The sequence below is a fragment of the Ciona robusta genome, chromosome 14 (genome assembly GCF_009617815.1).
Source record: "Ciona robusta chromosome 14, ASM961781v2".
Taxonomy (NCBI): Eukaryota; Metazoa; Chordata; class Ascidiacea; order Phlebobranchia; family Cionidae; genus Ciona; species Ciona robusta.
Window position 1 is genome coordinate 365,440 of NC_143248.1, and position 13,711 is coordinate 379,150.

A 13,711-nucleotide genomic window follows, 5' to 3' on the forward strand; every position below is an offset into this window, starting at 1 on the left:
TAAGCAGTAGGATTAAAATGGAGGCTGGTGGGCCTGGATGGAATGATCCACCAAAACTAGCTTATGCAAACGCACCCAAACGTCGTAACTTACTGAATAAAAGGGTTTCGCATCTGACTGATGAAACGAAAGCTGTGACTTCAGCTGTGCCATTATTTACACCAACTATAAGCGACGTAAACAGCAAAGTTACGATTATGTTGCCCGAGAACGTATCAAGTGGCATCACAAGTACTGTAGATGATAAAACACCTGAACATGCTGATGATGATGGTTTAGAACCTGTGGATATTGTCGGTGAATTGTTAAATTTGACACAAATTTGTGAAGAGCAATGCACGGTATGTGTTTTAGTACAACCAGCCTATGCTTTCTTATGTGAGACATATAACTACACTTGACCAGTGCCCTGACATAAAGGTTGGCATGACCAAGATGGCATGGGTTCAGGGCTGGTCGCTGCTACCATTGTGGGCGTTTATGTATTAGTGCAAATGGAAAACCATACAGAAAAACAATCACCCACTAAAATATTTGGTGTATGAAACAGAACACCCAGGGTATAATGACTGTTGTTGCCCCGCCATGCGAGGTTAAGCAAGTTACATTCATATTCACAATGCATGTTTACCCTAGACATCGGGTGCACAAGATATAAGAAAGAAACTTGAACTTCTACAAAACAGCATGGATGCAGGAGATGTGTCAAAGGATGTGGTTACAAAGATGGAAATGTTAACTAAAGAATTACTTGGCCATAATTACCAACAAGCTTGGGATATTCATGTTGAATTAATGTGTAATCATGTGTCAGAAGTAAGAAAGTTCCTAAATTTATACGAATGGATCTTATTTATCCTCGCATGGCGGGGAAACGACAGCCGTTATAACACGGGTGTTCTATTTCATACACCTCGTGCCTGCTTATGAGTTACCACGAATGTAACTTATTTATCCTCGCATGGCGGGGCAACGACAGTCGTTATAACACAGGTGCCCTGTTTCATACACCTTGTGCCCGCTTATGAGTTACCACGAATGTAACTTATTTATCCTCGCATGGCGGGGCAACGGCGGTTGTTTTAACACGGGTGTTCTGTATCATACACCTCGTGCCCGCTTACGAGTTTTAGTAATTGTAATTGTTTTTGTATATGTAGCTGATAATTTAGACAACCCTTAAGGGAGCACTGGGTTGGAGCAATTGCTGTATCTTGCTGAAGGACACATACAACACAATGACGATTGATCTTGTTATTTGTTGCAGGTTCGAAACTGGATGGTTGGAGTCAAAAGATTAATCAGTGAATTAAGGAATCTAAAAAACTAAAGTCATCTAAAACATTTCACTCTTGAAATTCACCTCGCATCAAAGCAGCAACATAATTGCCACGAAAACTCAACCTACCACGGCAATTTTCCTCATGCCTGTTTTTGAAGTTGCAATATCATTCTCAAGAAAATTGAAAATGCATTTTAAACAACTCTAATATGCATTAAACAATTAGTAGTTTAGTATTTTTTCCTGCAGCAGTAGCGAATAACACTACAACAACTGCTGAATGCTCTGCTGAATTGATCGATTACCTCTGCACTTAAATATATATATTTCCTACCAATCAAGACTTTATATATTCAAGGTTTTCAATTAGTAACCAGGATTTATTGATTTCAAATTGCACTGAATAAATCTAATCGCTTAATTGCACAGTAATAACAATGGTACCTTCTACGTACCCAGCAATCATTTGCTGGAGTTCAATTAAAAATAAACATTAAGAAACCAACATAAAAAATAATAACCTTAAAACATCAAATGAAATATAATGTGCAATCTAGTTGCACAAAACACAGTAAAAGTGCAATTGAAGAAATGCTGGTTCAAACTTGATTATGTTACTTCTGCTACCAGGCATGATGTAAATAATCTATTAGCGGCTCATCTGGAATTAACATAGTATTTCTTACTTTTGTCCACCATCTGTCAAGACTTTATCAGTGAATGTAAAATACACACCGGTGTACAAGATGAGACGCTAAAAGTTTTTAAACCTTTTTTCTGCATAACTATTTCTGTTCACTCCACATCGTACATTCCCTCTGGCATGCACGCTGCATTCACAACGTCAACAATATCTTCAATTTCCATTGAAAGGATTTCAAACGACGGCCGTTTTTCTGGCTCCATGTCCCATGTTTTCAACATAAGTAGATAAACATCATGAGGGCAACTTTGTGGTCGTTCCAACCGATGACCGACGGCAACTCGTTCTACAACCTCAGTGTTGCTTAATGCTCTGTACGGCATTTTGCCTCCTGTAAAAAATTAAAATTAATAACACATGTGCTAAGCTTTAGAGTAAAATGGGCTTCATGGTGGAAAATACAAGGTAAGGATAAAAATCAAGATTTGCAACACGCCTACCTGTAAAAAGTTCCCACATTAGAATTCCAAATGCCCAAACATCCGACTTTGAGCTAAATTTAGTAAAGTTCAAAACTTCCGGGGCCGCCCATTTGATGGGGAATTTGCTCCCAAGCGAGCTGGTGTATTCATCATCAAGAACATATCTGGTGGAATGTTATGAAAAATACATGAAAAAACAACATTCACAAATTTACATAGGTGGGCACAAGGTGTTTAAAACAGAACCCCTGTGTTTTACGACTGTCATTGTCCCGCCATGCATTTTAAGACTGTCGTTGCCCCGCCAATATAAATAAGTTACAAACGTGGTAATTCGTAAGCGGGCACGAGGTGTATGAAACAAAACACCTGTGTTATAACGACTGTCTTTGCCCCGCCTTGCAAGGATAAATAAGTTACATACGAGGTAACTCGTAAGCGGGCACAAGGTGTATGAAACAAAACACCCGTGTTATAACGGCTGTCGTTGCCCCACCAGCGAGAATAAATAAGTTACATACGTGATAACTTGTAAGCTTGCACGATGTGTATGAAACAGAAAACCTGTGTTATAATGACTGTCGTTGTCCCGCCATGTGAGGATAAATAAGTTACATACGAGGTAACTCGTAAGCGGGCACAAGGTGTATGAAACAAAACACCCGTGTTATAACGGCTGTCGTTGCCCCACCAGCGAGAATAAATAAGTTACATACGTGGTAACTTGTAAGCTTGCACAAGGTGTATGAAACAGAAAACCTGTGTTATAATGACTGCCGTTGTCCCGCCATGTGAGGATAAATAAGTTACATACGTGGTAACTTGTAAGCGGGCACGAGGTGTATAAAACAGAACACCCGTGTTATAAGACTGTCATTGCCCCGCCATGTGAGGATAAATAAGTTACATACATTCACACACAATGTACCTGGTCAGACCAAAGTCGGCTACTTTCACCAACATGTTTTTCCCAACCAAGCAATTCCTTGCAGCCAGATCACGATGAATTAAATTATTTGTTTCAAGATATTTCATAGCAGAACATATCTGGAATATAAAGCTCATGTAAGGATATATATTATGCATGAATGCTTTATTACACCTCTTAGTCAGTATAGTGGTCCATTTATGAGTGCTTAACCAGCACTATGGTGTCCCATGCTGCAGGACCTCACCCACATAGAACAGAAAGGGTTGTCTAAATGTCATCCATACATAAAAAAAACAAAACACAATCACCCAAAAAGTTACATACGTGGCAACTCAAATGCATATTCATAGATTGACAAGATTCAAATATTTTATTTTCCATGTTAGGCCATTCATGATTTAAAAATAAAATTTATATTTACTTTCAATTGATTGTGTTATTGATATAAAATGTCTGTTTTACATTCTATCAATAATTTTTCAGCCCTTATGTTTGATTAACAGTTTACTTTGTTTAATAAGGAAAAAGGTTTTAAAATGAAAGTGTGTTTTGGGTGAAATTTGGTATATCACGAAAGTGAATCACAAAACATATCTTTGGAATTGACTTTAAAAACTGACATGTTCTGGTCAAATCTATTTGCAGGAAGCCGGAATATCTGTTTCAGTTTAAACTATGTCTTGTGTTGCTAAAGTGAAATTATTGTCAATTGTCTTGCCCTAGTAGCAAACATTGGCTTGACTTCTTTCAAAATTTGAAACTCCCTTTGGTGCCAAATGTGGTGCATATGTACATATGGTAGCAACTAGCAAATGTTGTGTAAATTTATTGTGTATACCCCCTGTACATTTTCCTAGCAAATGTAATGTACATGTGCCTATAGTAGGTAGCATATATATTATACCTGGCAAGACATATCTAGTAAAGTTTCCGGATGGTTCTGTAGGTGCGTATGTTTCCGAATATAATCCAGCAAACAACCTTCTTCCATAAACTCAGTGACAATACAGATCGGTCGCTGTTTCACGACAACCCCGTATAACTCAACAAGGTTCGGGTGGGTCAGTTTACTGAACAAAGTAAGATAAATATCAAGTTGTTGAATGAATGAATATCGGTGGTTTCGTACATGACTGGCGGGGAAACGACAGTTCTTATAACACGCTAAGAGTAAAAACTACTTGGGCAAAAGTGTTGAATCAAAATTGAATGCTAAACTGACACACATTGTAAGTTTTGGGCAAGACACAAACTTAAAGCAACTTCCCCGCAGTGATAACAACTGCAATGGCAGAAAATTTATGACGCCAACTGCTAAAATTTTGAGGTTTCTGGTCGCTGTTTTTATTTCTAGCATCATAGGCACCAAACTTAGGTAGAGACAGTTGGATGCATATGGTTGTGGAACAAATTTTGTTTCAATGTTTATTAATTAATTAAGTGCAGAAAATCTGGGCTGTTGTTTTTTGGTACCCATGTTGAGTGCATAGCAGGACACATAACTTTTAGTATAGCATCGCTACGCCAGAATAAACAAAACAATATAATGATCGACATAAAACAAGAATAATCCAAACACATACGTCATAACTTCGGCCTCTTCAATAAAATGATCCTCCTCCATCGTCCCTTCCTTCATTATTTTCACAGCAACCAGTTGTTTGCCACGTATTGATGCAAGTTGAACCACACCAAACTGTCCTGTGTTTGGTAGGGTGGGGTAATATGGGATATCACGATATAAGGGTGGGGTAATATGGGATACTACAATATAGTAGGGTGGGGTAATATGGGATACTACAAAATATTAGGGTGGGGTAATATGGGATATTACAATATAGTAGGGTGGGGTAATATGGGATATTACAATATAGTAGGGTGGGGTAATATGGGATATTACAATATAGTAGGGTGGGGTAATATGGGATATTACAAAATAGTAGGGTGGGGTAATATAAGTAACCACAATATAGTAGGGTGAGGTAAGATGGGATGCCACGTATAGTAGGATGGGGTAATATAGGATATTACAATACAGTAGGGTGAGGTAAGATGGGACAAGTTTTCATTTTATTTTTAATTCCATTTGGTAGTCGTAGTACACAAAGAAGTATTTACAGAATTTTATTTACCTGTGAACACATGACTCTAAAAGAGCGTTAATAATAAATACCATACATTTATTTGATTACAGTAACAAACATCAGATAAACTAACACAATAAGAAATTAAAAGAAAAACTACAATTAACCAATTAAACCAATAAAAACAATGTTTCCACTGTTCCACCATAAACACAATATTAACCTACCGCTTCCAAGTTCTTTCATGAACTGTAGTTCGTTGATATCAATCTCCCAATGTGAGTTGCTGAACAGATGGGTGGCTGGCTGGGAATTCCCCGCTATTGATACTGGAGCTTGCCGTAGCCTCGTAACTAAACCTGTATGTAAAGTTGATTTTAATTGTGTGTCTCAATAATATTGTATTGTGTATTCACACACTACAAGAGGTCTTTGTTGGGGTTATGGGATTTATGCTTTAACTTAATCCAAGGTTGGCCTTTCATAACATACCATAAGTTTTAAAATAAACATCATATTGTTTTGTAAGGTTTAGTTATTTCTCACGAAAGTACATCAATCAAAGTGTGAAAGGCAGTTTTTGGCAAAAAGAGGAATTTATTAAAAAGAGTTCAACGTTTTTTAAACCAATACTTTTCCTGGCTGTGGCTGCATTTATAAAACAGCATAAAACCTGTACAGTCACTTATTTACACAACGTTACACAATGTAGTTTTGGTTTGTTGTTTGCACAACTTAATCAAATATTGATGTATAGCAAGATGTAAACATTATGTCCACACCTCCAGCGTTATGTTTGTGGTAGTTGATCAATTCCTTTATAGTTGGCAAGAAATGTTTTTCCGAAAGATAAAATTCATCATTTTGATTTTTTCTTATATGGTAATGCTTCACGATAGCTGGTCCATTAATTCTGTGCAAAATATGAATAAATTGTAAGTTGTGATTTAATCAACTTTTTGTAAAATATATAGCAGTGTTTGGGAAGATGGGACACCTTCAGCACATAACATTTAAATATCATGAACGTGTTTTAAACAATTAACAACGGTCTATGGTAGCCGTGAGGATATGGTTTTTATATTTCTTTGAATGTTTTTTGTTTACTAGCAAATGGAACAGTAAAATAGAAAGAAAAGGTGTCCCATCTTCCCCACACTACTATATGTTTATTTATCGGCTCAACCATTTTCTTTACTCAAGTAAAATGTTAAAATATCAAAGAAATAATAACCCACACAGCTCAAAGTTATAGGAAATAGTGAGACAAGAATCAGGTACAGAAGTTTGTGGGTTTATCTTCCACTTGTAATACTTGGTTGTTTGACCTCTAATTAAATTTAAATCCCACAATGGTAGCACTAGCAGCATCAAGCTTTGAACCCGGTACCCTTTGTTATAAAGTAAGTTGCATAATCATTGTTTTGTATCCGGTATAAACACAATGAAACTTTGAAGGGGCATACCATGAAAAAAATCCCAATTTGTAAATAGAAACACAAACGTCTCTATGCTAAAATCAATTTAAATTAAAGCATAAAGACGCTCGAAATTGTTCATTATTTTATTTCTATGGAAAAATACACTGACGCAAGACTTTGCCACATATTTAATCCTAATTTTCAACACGAATGCCCCCTTTTTTAAAATGATATTTAAACAACACCCCGCCATGCCAAGATAAATGAGTTACATCAGGAAATCATAGCCCTATAACTTACTGTCCTCCTTTAGTAACGATAGATAAAGTATAAACCACGGAGGGCTGGGATGAATTACGAACGATAAAATTCCCTTCTTTTCCATCTTGCTTTAATAAATATTCGGCTCGTTGTCGAGTCATATCGCGCTGAAACCAACTGTGGGTAAAAAAATAAACAAAATGAATTAAATTTAGATTTCAATACAAACATGACTACTAGTTGAACAACTTTTCACATCACTGAAATTGGTTTTAATTTTTAATTTGAAACGTTTAAATAGAAGATCGTGTCATACGTATGGGCTGTTATGTTTGTATTAAAACTGACCAACAAACATAACATACAGAACACTCTGGTTTCCTGAAAGATAACCGCACATGTTGAGGAGCAATCCTAACTAATCATCCACTAACATGAAATAGATTTTTATCGAAAAACTTTCAACATATTCTTAACCCTTAAACTACTTAGTTAACCAAAAATCATAAAATATGATTCTTAACCAAAAACAAAGTCATTCTTAACCCAAAAACAAGTTATTTTTGACCCAAAAACAAGTTATTTTTAACCGAAAATTATAAACATGCTTCTCACCTCATTGTTTCTAAACCATCTTTCGTCCGATACTTCACATAATTTGCCGGCACGTACCCCTCCTCCCCTCGTTTGTTGCGAACCTTCCACCAATGTGGTCGACTTGTTTCCAACACAGTGTAAACCTCATCCGCTACTAATCCTACATCACCAGCTTCTTGGGGCTGAGAGTCAAGTTATTTAAATTTTTTTCAGTTCTTTAAAAGAGGTATAAAGTTTAAAATAAAACGAGTAATGAAAAATATTTTATAAAAAATACAATATATATATATATAACCTTTTTTAAATATTTTTTTTTTAAAATAAACTTTAAAATTGCGCAGAATCCTTCAGTGCATATTTTCTTATTAAAGTATATTAAACACTTTGGTATAAAATATCATAAAAAATCTAAAATTTTATACATATATAAATATATTGTTCTTAAATATATAGCTTACCTCAAAATCATACAAAGCAACAACGCTATCGGTCTCATCTTGTTGTTGTGTCACTTTCAAATCTATAATGATATAATGCATGAATGATTGTATGTAATATATATAATAATAGATGATATAATATAGTAGGGCGGGGAAAATGGGACATCTTTTTATTCTGTTTTTTCGTCCATTTGGTAGTAAACAAAGAACATTTAAGGAATTATAAAACCGTATCCTCACGACTCCCATATACCGTTGTTAATTGTTTAAAACAGGATCAGGATGTTTGGATATTATGCGCTCAAGGTGTTCCATCTTCCCCCACCACACTATAATAATAATATTATAATAATCTATAACAACATATGATAAAAGTCACTAACCAATTTAAACAAATAACAACTTATAACAATTCCATAATAACAAAATAATAATTTACGATATCATACCAAAACATAGAATTATACAATGCATATAATAGAAATTATAAACTACATGAATGTCTTTAATTATTTTTATTTTATTTTTCACAACAAAAGAAAATTGCATGCGAAAAAAAGAATTATTAAATCACTACAATCAATTACAAATCAATGTATCTTAAAAACTAAAAAACAAACAAAGTTAATAACTCCCACACACATGTATGCACACGCACACAAATATATAACTTTTAAAATGCAGGAGAGGCATGAATAATTAAATTTGTTTCAAAGTTTTCTGAATAAGTGTAAAAAATTGAGGGTAGGCGTGCCCACCCTGCCCCCCATGTTTGGCGCCTATGCACACACGCACACACACGCACACATACACACACACACAGTGATGATTAAATTCATGCCATTTACTTCCTGGTTGAATTAACCACTACGACGCAAGCCAATGAAAGTAGTATGTCTCACTGCATGCACTATGATAACGAATTACTTAGAAATCAAAACTAAACCCACGCAAGTTTACGAACAAAATCATTCTTTATCTTTGAAAATAAAACCCTTGATTTTGCTGACCTTTCAACTTTACTGGGAGATAATTTTTAAGCAGAGCCGGCTTAATGGTTTGTGCTTGCGTGAGCGATTCTTTATACTGTGACCCGGCACCATAGGATCTTACGGGTGGCTCGAGTAGTAAATTGTCTCGTGAGTTTTGATGATGATGATGGTTTGAGGCTTGGGGTTGAGGCTGCGCATGCCATGGTGCGTGGTGCTGAGGTTGATGGGACGAGAATCGGAGATTATTTGACTTGCAGGGGTAAGATGAATCACCAACCGGTTTGTTTGGTTTCTCCACCCGTACAGGGGGTGCTGGGGGTGTCTCGTCTTCTTGGGGGTAATCACGCATAGGGGGGAATGGGGTATGATGGTGTTGCCGTGGTTGAACAGGGGGTGGCTCATCTTCGTGTTTAAAATACCCCCCCATTACCCCAACACCACCAGCAGGGTATTTTGTCATTGGTGGGAAATGATCTTGTAATAAAGGGGTTTTAACTGTTCTCGCCAAGTTTACAAACACGATTTGGAGAGAAATTTTAATTTAAACCATATTAATATTTCCCTCCAAATTATATTTGAAAGTATATTTTTAAGTGTCTCGTCCAAAAGACACTTAATCCACGCAATAATATTCATGATTATAAAACAAAATGCCATAAGATATTTCCGCACTTATAACACATAAACATTGCAGCAACAACATGTACATATAAACCACATGTTTCTGTTTAAATCTGTGTTTGTAAATAACACAAAAACAAAACGTCAAAAGATTCTTTCACACTTAAACAACATACACCCTACAGCAACAACATATAATAAACATTTCAACTTGAACTAAATACCTTGAGGGAGCGGTTTGTTCAACCTTGGTCCACTATGATCAGCACTGCTGGTTTGGCAACCTTTGGCATTCTTCTCCGGCTTCCCACAGCACTGCCACATACCTCCATTGTAAATGTTGGGGTGGTACTGATTGTGGAGGAAGTTTCTTTGCATGCTACAAGCTGTCAATGATAACTAAATCAAATGTGGATATAGGGGGTTGTTTAAGGGGGTTTTAGGACAGCACATTTTTCGAAGACGGCATAAGAAAAAAAATTCTGAGTTTTTGCATGGCATGTAAAATGAATTTTAAAAAATAAGGTAAAATAAATGTAAGTTTTTTTGCCTACTATGGCAGGCACCAATAGTCAATATAACACAAGTGTTCTGCTCATACACCTTATGACCACTAGAGGAAATTGCTGTTAAGTTTTTTGCCCGAAGACACATACACCCACAATGGTAGCAGCATCAAGCTTGGAACCAGAAGTTCTGAGCTAGTGGCAAGCTCCTTAACCACTGTGCCACAACGCAGTACAATAAAGATATATTCACTTGTGCATGCAACCTATGTAGTACCTTGTTTTATTGCGTTCATCCAATCATCTCTTTCATCCAGGCTTTTAGCGCAACAATATAAATAACAATCATTATGAATTATCTGAAAATAAAATAAAAGTTCATTAAATGAACGGGGTAAGATGGTTCATGTTCATTCTGTTTTCTTATCCCATTTGGTAATAAACAAAGCAACGGCGGACACTGGGGGTGTTAACTTGTGCGCTTAAAATCTCTCCTGCGTGGGTTTGTCTGGAGGACGTGCGCACTTAAAATATAGTAGTTCGATCAGTAATTCAATTGAAACATCTGACGTTAATTAACAATAATCCGTGACGTTAATAAATATATACTTTGTTTAACAAAGTATATATATTTAAACAATTTATTAAAAAATGTTGCTGTATGGTAATTTAACTATTGGAAAAACTACAATGAACTATATATACATTACATACTCCAACTTGGTGTGGTAGCAGCCTTGTATGGTGGATACAATAGCACAAGCTACCATTCAATTGTATTCAGGTTATTTTAGGGACATTTCCTTTAAAAAGATTCTTCAATACTAGTTACTAACGTCAGGTGTGTGACAACAATACTTTCACTTTACAAATTATATGACGGTGGTCATTCACAACTAAACCCCCCACTTATTGTATTGAGGAGGAATTGGTACAGAAACTAATGTATGTGTGAATGTGTCATATTGTTTAATTAAATTTAACAAAATCTGGGGTGACATTATTCAGTAGCCAAATCCAGTTGTCAAACATAGGGAACCTCATTGATTAATGTGGTGAATGCAATATACTTTGGCTCTGCTTGTTTGTATAGACACCTAACAGCAGGGTAAAATCTGGGGTGACATTGTTAAAATACAATTACACTCATAGTTGTCAAACATAGGGAACCTCATTGATTAATGTGGTGAATGCAATATACTTTGGCTCTGCTTGTTTGTATAGACACCGAACAGCAGGGTAAAATCTGGGGTGACATTGTTAAAATACAATTACACTCATAGTTGTCAAACATAGGGAACCTCATTGATTAATGTGGTGAATGCAATTTACTTTGGCTCTGCTTGTTTGTATAGACACCTAACAGCAGGGTAATAAACCAATAGCTCTATTAAGTTGTAAAACTAGGGTGCTAAAACATCGGAAATACACTACATTTTTATACCAGATAAACTGCTAAAAGTTATTTACATTATGCCTGGTAAATAACAGAATCACATTTTTTTACCTGAAAAGCACTTGTCCTATTCAGAGCGCGGTCAGTTATTGGACCAACAAATGAAATGGTTGAAACAGGGAAACTACCTTTAACTTTCCCTCTTTTCTGTTAATAAAAACAGTATACAAGTTAAATAAATAACTCAGTTTGCGTGGCCATAAAAGATAGACCGCACATGATTAATTAGGAAGCCCCCATGATTATTACTTTGTATTTCTACAGTTTTGAACGAAAAAAATTGTAAATTCAGCTTAGTGAAGACTATCTACACAAAACACAAACGATAAAATTTGACTTCAGTTCCCTTTGAATTTAGAACCACTAAAAAATCTCCAGAAGATCTGCTTCACAGTTTTAAACTAAAAACTTTGTATGTGTTTTAAAATTGCTTGAGATTGGACACCAAGTTGTAATATTAAATGCACAATGGGAAATAAATGTCAAATACTTTATTTATCTCATCAAAAACGACAGATCATATGATTAAAACAACAACGACGAAGGGAATCACAGCAAATCGACAGCATTGTATGAATAAAGGGGTTGGAAAGCAAATGCAAGATTATTTATGGTGTATTTGGATCAAAAGCTAAGATGTTGAACGCTAAGATGTTGAACCCAACAAGTTAAAATAACAAATATTATACTCACATAAATAGTTCCTTCATAATAAGCAAGTTTACTCGATGTAAGAACAAACACTCGCTCCTTGTAGTTTACGGGGCCATAACTTTTCTTTTGCTGCGATCGTTTGGTCATCATTCCAACTTTAATTTCATTTTCTTCCATATTTATAGAATAGTTCACAAATACTAATATACAATGTGGTGAAGATTACCAACATAAATCCATTTTGTCTAAAAAAAAGAATAGTTTAGTAATCTAAAAATAACTTGGTGCTAGTAAAAAATCCTCCCCCACCTTATTTGCTAACCCCTAACTCCTATAACCACTAACCATCAACCCCCAACCACTAACTCCTAACCCCCTTAACCACTAACCCCTAACCACCAACCTCTAACACTTTCCACCAGCCTATTCTGTTATGTACCGGAGGATTCTTCACTAGTGCCTTTAATTTAAACGAAAACAAATAGTAACTAAAAGACATTTTTAATAATTTTACCTAAAACCGCGTATCAACAAAAACGGTCCAAACAAGCATTGTATATACAGAAGCCCCTTACTGAAAAATATATACTGAAAAAGAATCACGAAAGTGAAAGTTATAACTTTGTTTGCTGACGAATTGTTAAAATGAAAATAACAAGAGAGCTGGGCTTTAATGGATGGGCACGTTTACCATAGAAATATAAAAACATGGAAGGTATTTTTGCTCGTTACGTTTGAGCAACTGTAAAAGTAAATATGTTAGCGCATTTTCTGTGAATTTGTAATATTGTGAATCTGTTTAACGATTGAGGCAACGGCATTCAAGTATACACAATTTTACCGCTACATTTAACGATTAGTTAAGATTTAAAATATTGTTTCTCAGTAAACATGTCATACAGTAAGGTGGGGTAAAATGGGACATCTTCACCACACAATATTTAAGTTTTCATATCTTTTAAACAACTACCAACGTGTTTTAAACAGTTACCAACGGTCTACTGGAGTCGTAGAAAACACGGTTTTATAATTCTATAAGTGTTTTTTGCTTACTAAATATGGGACGGGAAAATAGACCGAAGAATGTAACTTACTTTATCCTCGCGTGGCCGGAAAACGAGTCTTTATCACACGGGTTTAACACCTCGTGCCAGCTTACGAGTTACCATGTATGTTACTTTGTGTAGCCTATGTTATTTTGTAGGTGATTATTTTTTTGGATTTTTTTTTATATTGCTGTTAATTTGGACAACCCATTAGTGAACACTTGGTTGGAGCAATCGCCGTTAAGTGTCTTGCCCAAGGACACATACGCCCACAATGGTTGCAGCGACGAGCCTT

General features: G+C 35.7%; 2 protein-coding genes across 3 annotated transcripts; one reads left to right on the forward strand and one right to left on the reverse strand.

Annotated features, from left to right (window-relative positions):
• Positions 1 to 5: 5 nt before the first annotated feature.
• Positions 6 to 1,703, forward strand: LOC149724649 (steroid receptor RNA activator 1-like). Its single transcript, XM_089891938.1, has 3 exons — positions 6 to 341; positions 637 to 816; positions 1,268 to 1,703. Exons 1-3 carry the CDS (start codon positions 18 to 20, stop codon positions 1,328 to 1,330), a joined length of 567 nt encoding a protein of 188 aa, XP_089748064.1. The 5' UTR covers positions 6 to 17; the 3' UTR covers positions 1,331 to 1,703.
• Positions 1,642 to 12,641, reverse strand: LOC149724650 (tyrosine-protein kinase Tec-like). Of its 2 annotated transcripts, XM_089891912.1 has the most exons (15): positions 12,410 to 12,641; positions 11,768 to 11,863; positions 10,538 to 10,619; positions 9,979 to 10,140; positions 9,152 to 9,607; positions 8,160 to 8,221; positions 7,720 to 7,883; positions 7,144 to 7,281; positions 6,205 to 6,335; positions 5,650 to 5,781; positions 4,922 to 5,039; positions 4,243 to 4,408; positions 3,336 to 3,454; positions 2,426 to 2,571; positions 1,642 to 2,316 (listed from the first exon to the last, which is right to left on the reverse strand). In XM_089891912.1, exons 1-15 carry the CDS (start codon positions 12,545 to 12,547, stop codon positions 2,078 to 2,080), a joined length of 2,349 nt encoding a protein of 782 aa, XP_089748038.1. In that variant the 5' UTR covers positions 12,548 to 12,641; the 3' UTR covers positions 1,642 to 2,077. The 2 variants fall into 2 exon arrangements, with proteins under 2 accessions (XP_089748038.1, XP_089748039.1); XM_089891913.1 differs by lacking the exon at positions 9,152 to 9,607 and having other exon boundaries at positions 12,410 to 12,640.
• Positions 12,642 to 13,711: the final 1,070 nt, after the last annotated feature.